Source organism: Notamacropus eugenii, chromosome 1, assembly GCF_028372415.1.
Source record: "Notamacropus eugenii isolate mMacEug1 chromosome 1, mMacEug1.pri_v2, whole genome shotgun sequence".
In the NCBI taxonomy this organism is placed as follows: domain Eukaryota; kingdom Metazoa; phylum Chordata; class Mammalia; order Diprotodontia; family Macropodidae; genus Notamacropus; species Notamacropus eugenii.
The window spans coordinates 187,670,134-187,686,298 of NC_092872.1; the positions used below are offsets into that span (position 1 = coordinate 187,670,134).

Sequence of the window (16,165 nt, forward strand, 5' to 3'; positions counted from 1 at the left end):
TAAAAGTGGTTAACATTTTATCTAGGACTAACTACTTAGATTTCTCTTAATATTCACACTTTAGTAGGTTCACAGTTTAATATAATCTTGAAGACAAATCCATCATTTGCATACATTTTATACATGTTGACTGGCATTGGACTACTTTGTGTCCATTAATTCTAATGATTATATAGTTAAAGTGGATCAGACAGTTTTTTTTTTAAACTAGTATACTAGCTGAATCCTATGTTTCTAATATGATAACGTCTTTAGCAAGGTGATAATATGAATGTATTAAATATAACTTTGTATGGAATGGATTCATTCAGTGTTGCATAGTAATACTAATAGTACATTCATATAGTACCCTAAGGATAAAAAGTGATTTATATTCATTCTAATTATTTTATTTTCATTTATAGTCATTATTTCATTTTATAACTATCTTATTTGGTCTTACAACAACCTTATATAGTGTAGATTTTATTGACTCCATTTTATAGCTGAGGAAAGCAGGAGCTAGGGCTCAAGAAGTAGAGAGTCTTGCTTAACATCACAGAGCTGGTTGGTTGACTGTCCTTTGTTCTCGAGGAGGATCAAAATGACATCACCATGATAAAGTGAAGTTTCATTGTGTACAATTGTGGCTGATCAAACCAATACGAACTTGGAATGCTCTCCCATGGATTGGGCACAGATAGTCTGTGTGAACATTTGGGGTTGATACTCCAAATTTGTTCATCCTACGTTTCCTTTGTGCTGTTTCAATTCTGCTTTGCTAATGGAGCACAGCACTCTTTCTGATGTGGGCATGCCATGCTGAGCGGTCCTGTGCCAGTGTCTCCCATGTTCCCCAATCAAATGCAAAGTTCTTGAGAGAGACCTTGAGAGTTTCCTTATAGAGCTTCTTCTGACCACCACGTGATCTCCTGCCCCATGCGAGTTATCTTTAAAATAGTCTTTGGAAAGTGCACATTTTGCACTCTCTGAAACTGAGGTTGAATGCTTGGCAGTTCAGCTCAAGCAGGGACTTCAGTGTCTGGTACCTTATCCTGCTAAGTGATCCTCAGAATCTTCTAAAACAGTTCAAATGGAAGCAATTCAGTTTCCTGCATGGCTCTGGTAGACTGTCCATGTTTCAACAAGCACATAACAATGAGGTCAGCACAACAGCTCTGTAGACCTTCAGTTTGGTAGTCAATCTAATACCTCTTCTCTCCCAGACTTTTCTTCGGAGCCTCCCAAACACTGAGCTAGCTCTGGCAATGCATGCGTCAACCTCATTGTCAGTGTGTACATCCTTGGAAAGTACACTATCAAGGTAAATGAACTTATCCACGGCATTCCAAACTTCTCCATTTGTTGTAACTGATGGTTCCGCATATGGATGATGTGGTGGTGGCTGATGGAGGAGCACTTGTGTTTTCTTGGTGTTAATTATTAGGCCAAAATTAGCACAGGTAGAAGAGAATTAATCCATACTTTGTTGCATCTCAGCTTCAGAAGCTGTATTGAGTCCACAGTGAAACAGGGTTTGAGCCCATACCTTCTGACTCTAAGTCTATTGTGCTGTGTATTACACAGTACTGCTTCTCACTTAGAGAAATCTAAATATGCAATGCATCTCTGTGAACTATTCCTTCCAATTTCTATCTCTGCCCATCACCATTCCTCTTTTTTCTTTCTCTTTTCACTCCCTCTTCACCTTCTAAATGACTCTAGTCATAATTTTTCATTTCTGGGCAGTTTCATCCATTTGTGTCATAAACTTATGGTTGTTTAAACATTTTCTTATGGTAATTAATTATAAAAACATCTGGGCAAGATTTTTTAAAATAAGTTTTATTTAGGCTTTAAATCTTTTTCTGTAAAATATCCTCTTCAGGAAGAAGTTCCTAACGCCAACACAATATTTTTCTGGCATTAATGTTGAAGGCTACTTTTTAAAAAAAAAATCTTAAGACTATATAGGAATTTTTTTCTAAAAACAATATAGAATAATAGTCATGGTTGATTCTTCAGACATGACAGAGTTATGGAGGATCACATTCAGAATTGGGGCCATTTAAAGTATCAGCTGGAAATGGGTATATTTGGAGTCAATTGTTTGATCCATCGAATCTTACAATCACTTCCTCTCTTTCAGACTGCAATAGCAGTCGTATCTCAAACTCTGACCCTTTTCCCAAAGCAAGGTCAACTATTATTGTTAGACTTTTTTCCAGAGATAGTGAATACAACTGCAGATCAGAATTATGAATGCTGTACATCTGTTTACATATGTGTCTTGGAGGATATATTCACAGCATCATTGAATTTTAGAGTTTGAAGGACCTTCAGTCATGCAGCCTAACTCCACTGTATAGATAGATAAAGTAAGGCTTAGAGAGGAAAACGACTTAGATGTCGTCACACGACCAGTCAGCAGAAAACCTGAGTCTAGAACCCAGTTCTTCTGGTTAAGTTTCCTCAGAATGCAGTATGGTATTGTAGAAAGCATATTACAACAAAGATGTATAAACTTGATAAATTAATAATTTAATTCGTGTAGGTATTCCTGTACACTCTCTCTATTCCTTCTAATCCTATGGGCTCCTATTCATATTTTCACATAAATCTTCCACAGAAAGTCTTAATCGGTGTGTTAAAAGGATTTCTCATGTTCTTATAGTGCATTGGAGATACCAGTGTGCCAGTAGGTCTCTGTCCATCATTGCATTTAATTCTTGCTTAACAAATGACCCATATCCTTACCTGGTTTCACATATGTCTCATCTGCAAATCACTGTTGGTAACTTGCTACAATCTTTAATCCTCGCTATTCATATTTTTCCATTGTTCTTTAGATATTACTGAAATTATGGTATCCAACAATTCAGAGCCACATAGTATCAATGAGAGAATACTAGTGTTATTAACAAGGATTTATATAACGTGCAGTTTGGAATCATTGAAAGCACTTTTTGGTGTCCTAAGCACAATAGTATGTGATCTCTTCCTGCTACTCAACTTCAGGCTGAACTCATCCTTGTCCTGTACACTTGTCCAAAGTATATATCTTGTTATATATTTTTTTTTATTTTTCTTTTTGAACACTTGCCTCACTCGTGGTGAAGTGCCCCTTGATATCAGTGCCTTCACTCTGAAACTTTCTCCAGTTTACTCTGTATATATTTTGTCTGTACATAGTTGTTCACATGATGTCTCCCCCATTAAGATGTCAGCATCTTGAGGGCAGGGACTGTTTTTGCCTTAGTTGACTAGGTGACTGACTTAATTTTTCCTTTCTTTGCTCAACTTAAGGCTAAATTCAGCAAGAAATTTTTAAAAGGAAGAGTGTCTCAAAAACGCAAAACTGATTAAATATTTCTCCTTACTGTGGCATGTAAATACTAGTACTCTGTTACAACCAAGGGGCCATTAAAATTGTTTTTATAAAGTTTATTCGTCTCCCAGGACAACTTCCCATTTTACTGTCCTTGATTTGAAGAAATTGTTACATAAGCACATTTTGTATTCCTTAACTACTCCCAGATTGTTCACCATGAAAAATGTTTTGCAGTTACCAGAATCCATGCTTTCTCCTTCAGAGACAATCTAGTTATTTCAGACAAACTACTGAAAATACCTCCTTCTCTGGAAGCTGGAATTCACACTGTATTAGGAAAGATAACTAGAGCACAGACTATGCATACTACAGTATTGATTTCTTTACATGTTTTACACCAAGTAAATCAGCAGTTTTGCAATTTCTGTTGCAGAAGAGCTTGAGCGATAAAGGGCTATGTAAAATAATGCCAGAGACCTCAGAGGAGCATTCATTAAACAGACTATGTGTAAAAGACTTGAAGAAATTGTTAATTTTATGAAATCTATAATGAATTGGTAGTAGAGTTATAAAGAGTTATTAGATTTCATTAGAATTAGTTACAGGTCCTTTTATAAATTATAAGATTGTCATCAATACTAATAGAAATTGTTTTAGCTTTGTGAAAGCTAAGAATGAACAAATAGTAAAAGAGTCATATCACTTCTTAGTTTCATCTATATATGTGAACAGTTTAGGGGCCTATACATATTTTTTGTGATACTCACTGACCTATTTTTTAAAAGAAACTATTTCCGAAAAATTCGCTTCTGAGAAATAGAGCCAAAATTGTGTTTGCTTTTAAATGTTATTTATTTTTATTTTGAACCTAAACACAAACAAAATGGGCATTTTCACATAAATAATAAAGCAGAAATTATACATGCAGATCTCCATTACATGAAACTTGCTTTTTAAAAAGTACATAAGAGGGACTGTGGGAAAATTGGGACATTAATGAACCATTGGTAGAGTTGTGAACTGATTCATCCATTCTAGAGAACAATTTGGAATTATGCTCAAATAGCTATAAAACTGTGCTAATCTCTGACCTCACAATAGAAATATTAAGTCTGTGTCCCAAAGAGATAAAAAAAGGGGGTAAGAGAACCTACTTGTACAAACATTTATAGCAGGTTTTTTTGTGGTGCCAAAGAAATAGAAACTGAGGAGATGCCAGTCAGTTGGGGAATGGCTGAACAAGTTGTGGTATATGATTGTGAATGGAATACTGTTGTGGTATAAAAAATGATGAGCAGATGATTATAGAAAAACCTGTAAAGATTTACATGAACTGATGCAAAATGAAGTGAACAGAGCCAGGAGAACATTGTACACATTAACAGCAACATTGTACAATCATCAGCTGTGACTGACTTAGCTACTCTTGATGAAAAATGCTCTCCACCTCCAGAGAAAGGATTGATAGAGTCTGAATGCAGACCAAAGCATACTATTTTTCACTTTATTTTCTTTTTTGGTACAAGTTTTCCTCCACAAAATTATTAATATGGAAATATGTTTTACACAATTGCACATGTAGAGCTTGTATCAGATTGCTTTCTTAATCCTAGGGATGAAGGAAAGGAGAGATGGAGAGAAAGAATTTGGAACTCAAAATTTTAAAAAAATGTTTTACATTGTTTTGACATGTAACTGGGGGAAAATTAAAATTTTAAAGTGTATAAGAAATTCAAACTATAACTTCCAAAGCTTGTCTTAGCTTCTTTCTGGCCTCCTATCTGGTCTCTGTTATATATTTTTTAAAAATGTTTTAGGGGGCAAAGCCAAAATGGCAGAGTAAGAGCAGGGACTTGCTTGAGCTCTTTACTCAAACCCCTCTAAAGACCTGTAAAAAATGACTAAACAAATTCGAGAGCTACAGAACCCACAAAATGACAGAGTGAAGCAAATCTCTAGCCCAGGACAACTTGGAAGATAAACAGGAAGGGTATATTGCACCAGGCCAGGAACAGATATATATACACATATATAAATAGAGGGCATAGGGTGAGTTGAATATGAAGGGATGATATCTAAAAAATAAAATTAAGGGGAGAGAGAGCAATATATTGGGAGGAGAAAGGGAGAGATAGAATGGGGTAAATTATCTCACATAAAAGAGGCAAGAAAAAGGTTTCACAATGGAGGGGAAGGAGGGGGAGGTAAGAGGGAATGAATGAACCTTACTCTCATTGGTTTTGGCTTAAGAAGGGAATAACATACACACTCAATTGGGTATCTTACCCTACAGGAGAGTAAGAGGAAAGAGGATAAGAGGGGGTGATGATAGAAGGGAGGGCAGATTAGGGTAGTTGTTAGAAACACTTCTGAAAAAGAACAGGGTCAAAGGAGAAAATAGAATAAGTGGGGGGCAGGATAGGATGGAGGGAAATAGAGTTAGTCTTCCACAACGTGACTGTTATGGAAGTATTTTGCATAACTACACATGTATAACCTATATTGAATTGCTTGCCTTCTCACTGAGGGTGGGTGGGGAGGGAAGAAGGGAGAGAATTTGAAACTAAAAGTTTTAAAAGCAAGTGTTAAAAATTGTATTTACATTTGACTGGGAAATAAGATATACAGGTAATGGGTTATAAAAATCTATTTTACCCTAGAAGAAAGTAAGGGGAAAGGAGATGAGGAAGGCACAATAGAAGAAGAGCACACTAGGGGAAGGGGTAATCAGAATGCATGCCATCTTGGGGTAGAGGGGATGGGAGAGATGGGGAGAAAGTTTGGAGCTCAAAATCTTGTGGAAATGAATGCTAAAATCTAAAAATAAATTTATTTTTTTATATTCAACAAAATTTAGTATGAGGTTTTAGAGATAATAGTAAGCATATGAGGTCTTGCTGGACTGCTCCTTTTAATTCTTACAGACTATAAGATTAATGTTATGTATTTTGGAGAGCAATCTGGAATCATGCCCAAAGAGTTATTAAAATACCTATACGCTTTGACCCAGCAATACCACTATTAGGTCTATTTTCAAAGATGATTAGGGGGAAGGAAAAGAAACTAAACGATCTTAAATGTTTATTGCAGCTCTCTTTGTGGTGGCAAAGAACTGGAAATTGCAGGAATGCCCATCGTTTGAGGAATGGCTGAATAAGTTGTAGTATATGATTATGATGGAACATCACTGTGCTATAAAAAATGATGAGCTCAGTGATCTTAGGAAAACATAAAAAGATTTACACAAAATAATGAAGAGTGAAATGAGCAGAATCCAGAGAACATTGTATACAGTAATAGTAATATTGTTTTAAGAACAACTTTGAACAGATAAGTTACTTTATTATAAATACCCAAATTAACTATGAAGGACATATGAACAAAGATGCTATCCGCATCCAGAGAAAAAACTGATAAATAGGTGTATAGAATAATTTTACATATATGTATGTATGTATGTGTGTGTGAATATATATATATGTGTATATATATATATACACATACATACATACTTATTTGTGTCTAATCGTAGCCATTTCTAGGGTGGGCTGGGAGAGGGAAGAAAAAAGGGAAAAAAGAAATTTACATCTTAACTTTACTATATATTTAAGAGTTGTACATAGTAGATTTGCACTTTCATGTGCAATCATCTTTTTAGATTATACTGTGTTATGAAAATGCTTGCTTTATCCCATAAATTAAAAATAAAACAAATTATTAAAAATAAAAAATGGAATGTCCAATATTAAAAAAAAGTTTCAATGACTCTTTTTTTGTGGTTTTTTAACCACTGATCACCTCACCCCTTTCTCCTCTGTACCTCCCCCCAAAAAAACAAAAACAAAAATCTTGTAACAAATGTTTATAGTTAAACTAAACAAATTCTCACATTGACTGTGGCTGGAGTTTTGTAAAGCTATCTGCCAAAGAGCAGTTTTGAATTTTTTGGTTGAATTTATTCAAACTAACTTGAAAGTTTACTGGAAGAGCTATTACTAGGAAGTTGGTTTAGAAAGAAAGACTTTCTCAAGATAGTTGACTTAGTGACTGAGGTTTTATCTGATCGCTATAATATTTGGTAACTGTTTCCTACCTCCTACATCACACTCTGTGTCTCTTTGACACTGTGGGGAGGTTATTTGATGGGGGAATGGGGGAATCTTGGTTTATGAAATACAATATGTTTATTTTAACATCAACATAGGACAAAGATGAGGTTTCCCTCTCTAACATATACTTCAATACAAAGTCTTTTAGGGGAAAGAGTCTTTAGTAGGGAAACACCAACAGCTACTAAGGTCCAACAGGACAATTCATATTTCTCATAATAATGTACGTTATTCTTGATATATATTTTAAGTTTTACTTTTGTGATGCACATAATTGCTATTCAGTATTACAGAAAACCCCCATTAAATTACCAAAATCAATAGAGAAGATTAAACTTGCTAAGAAATTGTTATATATAGTTGTGCATACACACAAAGGGAGGGAGGGAGAGAGAGAGAGAGAGCGTGCGCTATTTCTAAATGCAAATTCTAGATGGGCACAAGTGAAAGCAGACCTCCCGTGACACATAACAAGCCCAAAATAGCTCACTTGAAAGGGCCCTTTAGTAGCCCTTCATTTGTGTCAGCTACACATCCCAGATTTTCTTATACAGTCCCAACTTCAAAGATGCTGTTCTATTGCCATTATATGCTAGCATCCTAAAAATTCTAATATATTGGCGTATGTGGTATTCATCCATGCAATATAGCAAGACAGGAACTCTCACAGAGCAATGAAGGGATACAGGCTGCTACAGATAAAAGCATTGAGTAGTTACCCCCCCTAAACTTTTAGGGGGCTTATTAACCTTAAACATTGACTACTGGATTTGACTTGGACTTGATGTTGTCCCATTCAGTCCTTTGAATTGAGAACTAAGCACAAAGTCTTCTGAACTTGACGTCAGAAGTCATAGACTGAAATCTGACTCTACTGGTTTTATAACCTTTTTTTACTTTTTTTTTTTAAGTTTAGTTTTGTTTCAGTTTCAAATTATCTCCCTCTTCCAACCCCTCCTCTCCTATTGAGAACGCAAGGAAAGCAAGACTCAATGTAAATAACTGTGAGTCATGCAAAACAAATTCTTACCTTAGTCATATGCACAAAAAAATTAATAAAGGAAAATATGCTTCAGTTTGTACTCTGAGTCGATCAGTACTCTGTGAATGGAAAGCATATTTCATTATGAATTCTTTGGAACTGTGATTGGTCATTGTATTGATTAAAGTTACAAAGTCTTTCAGAATTCATGTCCTTTACAACATTTTTGTTATTGTATAAGTTGTTCTGGTTCTATTCACTTCTCTTTGCATCAGCTCATAAATCTTCCCAAGTTTTTCTGAAACCATACCTTTCATATTTTCTAACAGCACAATAGTATTCCATCACATTCATATACTGTGGCTTGTTCAGTCACTCCCCAATTGATGAGCGTTTAACCTCTGTAGACTTCTGTGTCATGGACTAATAAGAACATAAGTCAGAAGATTGGGGGTTGAATCTTGCCTTTGAGTCTTGCTACTTTCCAGTAGTACAAAATCTTTTTTAGGGGTAAAGAGCCTTTTGTAGGCCATGGTTTCTTTTAGAGTGCATTATAAAGGGGGGAGGAGCCAAGATGGCGGAGGAGAAAGATACACATATGCTAGCTCCAAACCCACAGCCCATAAATTACCTGTAAAGAAGAACTCCCAACAAATTCTGGAGCAGCAGAAGCCACAGAACAACAGAGTGGAGGAGATTTCTGTTCCAGAGAGCCCTGAAAAACTAACCCTAAGGGTCCCTCGTGCACGGGATCCAGAGCAGAGCCCAGCCCTGCCTTGGCCCGGCGGCACCGAGACAAGCAGATCCGAACAGGCTTCAGGGACAGAATCTCCGGTGGCCACACAGGTCCCTCCACCCACAGGTAACAAGGGTCCATGAGAGAGTATTTTTGGGTGGCCGAGAAGGGAGTGGGGTGTCCCCGTGGCTCGGGCCCCCTCGGGAGGCAGCAGCAGGCCAGGGCGCACAGGGGCTCCCAAAGCAGGCAGGAGCTTGGATCCATTGTTGAAGGTCTTCGCATAAACCCCCTGAGGGAACTGAGTCCTGTGTGGTGGCCCTGCCCCCACCTGAGCACCTGAACTTAATCTCACACTGAATAGCAGCCCTGCCCCTGCCCAAAGCCCTGATGCTGGGAAGCAGCATTAGAATCTCAGACCCCAAGCACTGGCTGGGAGGATCTGGAGGCCAGATGGATGTGAAGAGGAAGCTCAGAAGTCAAGTCACTGGCTGGGAAAATGCCCAGAAAAGGGGAAAAAAAATAAGACCATAGAAGGTTACTTTCTTGGTGAACAGATATCTCCTCCCTTCCTTTCTGATGAGGAAGAACAATGCTCACCATCAGGGAAAGATGTAGAAATCAAGGCTTCTGTATCCTAAACATCCAAAGAAATATTCCATGGGCATGGAAGAGCTCAAAAAGAATTTTGAAAATCAAGTTAGAGAGGTGGAGGAAAAACTGGGAAGAGAAATGAGAGAGATGCAAGAAAAGCATGAAAAGCAGGTCATCACCTTGCTAAAGGAGACCCCAAAAAGTGCTGAAGAAAGTAACACCTTGAGAAATAGGCTAACTCAATTGGCAAAAGAGGTTCAAAAAGCCAATGAGGAGAAGAATGCTTTAAAAAACAGAATTAGCCAAATGGAAAAGGAGGTTCAAAAGCTCACTGAAGAAAATAGTTCTTTCAAAATTAGAATGGAACAGATGGAGGCTAATGACTTTAAGAGAAACCAAGAAATCACAAAACAAAACCAAAAGAATGACAAAATGGAAGATAATGTGAAATGTCTCATTGGAAAAACATCTGACCTGGAAAATAGATCCAGGAGAGACAGTTTAAAAATTATGGGCCTACCTGAAAGCCATGATCAAAAAAAGAGCCTAGACATCATCTTTCATGAAGTTATCTAGGAAAACTGCCCTGAGATTCTAGAACCAGAGGGCAAAATAAATATTCAGGGAATCCACCAATCACAGCCAGAAAGAGATCCAAAAAGAGAAACTCCTAGGAACATCGTGGCCGAATTCCAGAGTTCCCAGGTCAAGGAGAAAATATTGCAAGCAGCTAGAAAGAAACAATTCAAGTATTGTGGAAATACAATCAGGATAACACAAGATCTAGCAGCCTCTACATTAAGGGATCGAAGGATGTGGAATATGATATTCCAGAAGTCAAAGGCACTAGGACTAAAACCAAGAATCACCTACCCAGCCAAACTGAGTATAATGCTTCAGGGGGAAAATGGTCTTTCAGTGAAATAGAGGACTTTCAAGCATTCTTGATGAAAAGACCAGAGCTGAAAAGAAAATTTGACTTTCCAACACAAGAATGAAGAGAACCATGAAAAGGTAAACAGCAAAGAGAAGTCATAAGGGACTTACTAAAGTTGAACTGTTTACATCCCTACATGGAAAGACAATATTTGTAACTCTTGAAACATTGCAGTATCTGGGTAGTGGGTGGGATAGAGCACATTATAAACAATAAAGCAGTACATAAATATCAGCTTTATCATTAAGAGGAACAAGTTCATGTCCTGCTTCCTCCGCAGCATTTCACTTGATCAGCCTCCTCTCCCCACCACTACCCAAATGCTTGCCACCATTGTACGATGGTGGGGACTATGTTGCCCATCCTAGACCTGTATATGAAAACCATCTACTGCAGGAACATCCCAGTGCATGATTAGCAAGGAAATGGTAGGCTACAGAGTCAGGGTTGGGGGGCACTGAGAGGGCAGCACATGGTCTAATGAGCACTGCCCCTGGTGAAACTGTTACAGTCTCTCTGAGAAATTTGTGGTCTGATGAACTGGATAGTTTCCTAGAATAGTTGGGTATTTACCTCAGGCTAGGCCAGTGCAGTGCAGCTGTTTAGCTATAAGGAGTGGGGAGATAATACTCATTTATAAAGTCCCTGATATATGCCAGGCACTGTGATAATCATTTACAAATATCTCATTTGATCCTTATGACAACCCTGCAAGGTAGGTGGTATTCTTATCCCCATTTCATTGCTGAAGAAACTGAGGAAATGGAAGCTAAGTGATTTTCCCTGGGTTCATATAGCCAATAAATATTTTTGAGTCTGAATTTGAACTTGGGGCTTCCTAACTCTAGGCCCAAAGCTTTATCTGCTATACCACGTGGCTGCCAAAGCTGTACCAGTTGATGGTCCTTAGCCACAGTTGCCTACATCACCACCTCCACCACTCCCTTTTGCAGGCCAGTTTTAAGTATCTCCTGTAGGGTACTATTGCCAAACATAAGAGTCTGCCTGCTAGAGCAGGTATACAGCAAATGCAGGGTCCTTTTGTCCAAGGCAACCGAAGTGCTCTGCAGAAGAAATTCATACTTTTACTGGCTGTAGAATTCATCATAGTCCACAACAACATCCCAGAGGGAAGAATCAGTAAAGGTGCTGCTGCTCTGCCTTGATAAACCAATAGCTAGGTATCAAAAATGTAGTTTCCTCTTCGTCTTGGCGTTTGAAGTCAATCAGCAAAACATTTCGGTTAACAAGCATTTGTTGTTGTTATTCAGTACTATCCAACTCTTTGGGGGTTTTCTTGGCAAAGATACTGGAGTAGTTTGCCATTTCTCCCGCCCATTTTAGAGATGAGGAAACCAAGGCAAACAAAGTTAAGTGACTTGCCCAGGGTCACAAAGTTGGTAAGTATCTGAGGCCAGATTTGAATTCAGCAAGATGAGTCTTCCTTATTCCAAGCCTGTGCCAAGTACTGTGTTAAGTATTGGGCATACAAATATAAGCAAAAAGTAAGACAGTACCTGGCCTCAGAGAGATCACATTCTAATGGGAAAAATCCCACCTGAGAGAAAACTGAAAGGGGAGCCTGGCAGAGAGTGACAGCCTGTCATTTCCCAACTACATCCTTTAGTGCAAGGCTATGTCTAGGATGCACACCTCCCTCCACCTCTGTCTTTAGAAATCCTTAATTCCTTCAAAGTTTGGGTCAAATGCCCTTTCCTACTGTTACTGCTCTTCCAAAATGTATTATATATGTTTTTTATATTGTATGTAAATGTTTCCTCCAAAAGGAGGCAATGAGAAAAGATGGGGGGTGGAGGGTAGCATGATGCTACCAGGTAGCATCTGGAGAGGAGTGAGATATGGCTGTTCTGGGAAGCCATCCAATCAAAAAGGCAGAAGCCCCAGGGAGCATAGGGACTTCGAAGGTGCGAAGCTTTTAAAGCCTTGCATCATTTGGCTCTTGTTTACTTTTCTGGACATATTTAACATTATTTCTCTTCACTCACTGTATATGCCAGCTAAATTTACTGTTTATCATGAGTGGCTACGTTGGCGCAATGGATAGAGTGCCCAGCCTGAGTCAGGAAGACTCATCTTCCTGGGTTCAAATCTAGCCTCAGACACTCACTAGCTGTGTGACCTTGGGCAAGTCAGTTAACCTTATTTGCCTCAGTCTCTCATCTGTAAAATGAACTAGAGTAGGAGTCTTTGATAAGAAAACCCTAAATGGGATCATGAATAGTTGAAATAACAACTGAAACAACAATAACACAAGACCGTGCTCTATGTCAACCCAGGGGACTATCCGTGATAGCTAACAGCTAACCTAAATAGTACTTACTAAGTGTTAGGCCCTGTACTACGCACTTTACAGTTATCTCATCTGATCCTCACAACAGCCCTGAGGGGTAGGTACTATTATTATCTCCATTTTACAGATAAGGAAATGGAAGCAAGCCAAAGTCATGTGATTTGTCCAGGGTCACACAGCCTGGAGTTGCCTATGAACATTTTTTCATCTGAACAAAACCATACCACTATCATGATCCACAGTAATACTTTTTATTTTCTTGGTAGAATAAACCTTGGCTTTACTTAACAGGTTCACTTCATTCCAGTGACAATTTGCCAGCACTCTAGAATAAAACATGATTTCAGGATTTTCCAAATGATGCAACAAATTCCTTAGGAAATGAAAATTGTGGGTAGAAAGGGGTGTGTGTGTGTGTGTGCGCGCGCGCGCGTTTAGCCAATGAAGTGATATGTTTTGCTTGACTATGCATATTTGTTCCAAGAAATATTTTCCGTTGTTTTCAGTGGGGTGTGGGGTGGTGGGAGGGAAAAAAATATATTTCTCTTAAGTAAAAGAAATGGGAACTGAGTGGTGCCACAAATGAGGTAACCATATTATTAATTTGGCTTAATTGTTCAAAATAGCTCAGATTCTTTGGAAATGTTTTCTTATATCAAACCTCAAGGTATCTCTTTGAAGCTTTCATCAGTTCCTCTCAGTTATGCTCCATGGCACCAAGCAGTACAAGTATGGCCCTCTTTGATATGCCAGCTCTGCAGATACTCAAAGAAAGTTATCACATTCTTCTCTAAGTCTTCTCTTTTCCTGGTTAAACATCCATCACTATTTCCTTTCATTAGTCCTCATGTGGCATGATTTGGAGGCCATTCACCATTTTGGTTGCTTTAAAATATGACCTAGAGGCTTCTTTATATATAGTTTAAGATTGCACTAAGTTTCTGGGCTTTCACATCATACTGTTGAGTCACATTGAGCTTGTTGTCCACTCAAATTCAGATCTTTTTCATTTTCAAAAAAGCTTTAATGATGTGTTTTATCTTTACATTACAAACATGTCCAGATTATGCCTACTCTGTGAGTCTCTTGTAACAAAATAGAACAATTAAGCCAAATTAATAATATGGTTACCTCATTTGTGGCACCACTCAGTTCCCATTTCTTTTACTTAAGAGAAATATATTTTTTTCCCTCCCACCACCCCACACCCCACTGAAAACAACGGAAAATATTTCTTGGAACAAATATGCATAGTCAAGCAAAACATATCACTTCATTGGCTAAACGCGCGCGCGCGCACACACACACACCTTTCTACCCACAATTTTCATTTCCTAAGGAATTTGTTGCATCATTTGGAAAATCCTGAAATCATGGTTTATTCTAGAGTGCTGGCAAATTGTCGCTGGAATGAAGTGAACTTGTTAAATAAAGCCAAGGTTTAATTCTATCAAAAAAATCAAAAAGTATTACTGTGGATCTTAATAATATGAATCTAGTTTTCTTCAGATCAAAAAATATCCATAGAATAATAGATATTATCAACAAGAAATGTTTTTACAATCTAATATTCTAATTTTCTAGTTTATAATCACTGTTCTCTTTCACAATTTTATTTGGCAATTATTTGATTCCAGTATCATGATTTAGCTGCTTGTTTTCATCAGCTTCCAAAACATAGTTTGCAGTTTAGTATCATTACCTAGGAGATCTTCACAAAGTTAGAACTTGATCTGATTTCATTTGCAAAACGGCTCCGTTTAAGGATGTTGCCATCATTACTAGAAGGACAAGAAACATTCTATGCTTGTACTCTTTAAGTTAAATTTTATAATGACCTTAATGTCTCCCATTTTTCTTTTTTCTTGATACAGGTGACAAGAAGAATTAACAGCCTTGAAACATGAGTTCAGATGCTAATCCAGGAGTGATCACGACTCCTCCCCCTCCCAGCATGCCTCACAAAGAGAGATATTTTGATCGCATCAATGAAAATGACCCTGAATACATTAGGGAAAGGAATATGTCTCCAGACCTAAGACAAGACTTCAATATGATGGAACAGAGGAAGAGAGTCACTCAGATCCTGCAAAGTCCTGTGAGTCAAAGCAATTTAAAGAAACTACAGTTTTTCTTTTTGCCTTGGGACATTGACCTGTAAAGGTGGAAAACCCAAAATGCCCCATTGATAAAGGAAATCTTGATGAGGATAAGCCTGGAGGAAGTTCCAGTGGCCCCCAATCCTTTCAGAGAAGCAGACAGCTAATTTATATGTTTGACTTGTAAAGACTTAAGAACAAACTAGCATTCACTAGGCACTACTTTTTCTTGTGAATTTTCTGGGTGCTATGCTTCATTAGAGAAGTACAAAAGCAACTAGTGAGCTCAAGGACATTCAGCTCAGGCTAGGAAATCACTGAAGTGCAGAAAGGCATGACTGATCTAGTAGGAATCAAGACTTTGGTGAAATGCAGCATATGCACAAATGTCCTCCTTCCCGTGCTCACCTGGATGTTCAGAAGGGTGTTGGAGAAAGGCATGAGAGAGGGAAGGGAAAAGATGATTTTGTAATCTGAAACCTGTTTTTTAGAAAACCAAACCCCCAGCTTGACTAAATTGATTTTAAAAGCATTTAAGCTATAATGAGGCAGAGAGCTGGGTTTGATCAGGAAGACCTGGGTTCAGGGGCTGCCTCTGACACACACTAGATGTGTGAACCTTGGCAACTTCACATAACTGCCCAGTGGCCTGGTCAGTTCCCTAAGACTAAAAAATTGTAGAGAAAATGAGGACTTTCATTATTCTCTCTCTCTAAATAACACTTTACCATGAAATCAGAAGTTCAGCCCCTCTCACTAAGAGGCTGTAATCCTGTCTTTGAAGACAACATCCAGATTCTTTGAATGATCTCTAAAAGAATTGTTACTGTTGTTCTGACCTCAGAATAAAATCACAAAGGCCATGTGTTGGTTGTGGAGGATGAGAGAGCAGCCTAATTGAACATGATTGAAAAACCACAGTGGTGCTGAGAATGCACATACTTTCTCCACAGGTGATAGAGGGATCATGGAGTCTCGGCATGTTTTCATTGCAGGCTCCAACTCAGCTCAGGTGGCTCTTGGATGCACCCTTTTTGTTTGTGACTCAGTTTTTTGGATAATGATAATATCAGAGTATTTAAACTTTCAA

General features: G+C 38.0%; 1 protein-coding gene across 20 annotated transcripts in view; it reads left to right on the forward strand.

Annotated features, from left to right (window-relative positions):
- The window catches only part of ADD3 (adducin 3), a 168,236-nt gene that overhangs the window by 115,174 nt on the left and 36,897 nt on the right, over positions 1–16,165 (forward strand). For 19 of the 20 annotated variants that reach the window (XM_072621937.1, XM_072621999.1, XM_072621980.1 and 16 more), the window contains one exon: positions 14,851–15,074. The exons of the other annotated variant lie outside the window; for it this stretch is intronic. In XM_072621937.1, coding sequence (XP_072478038.1) covers positions 14,880–15,074 — 195 coding nt within the window. In that variant the 5' untranslated portion in view covers positions 14,851–14,879. The remainder of the gene's footprint in view (positions 1–14,850; positions 15,075–16,165) is intronic. 20 annotated transcript variants of the gene reach the window in all.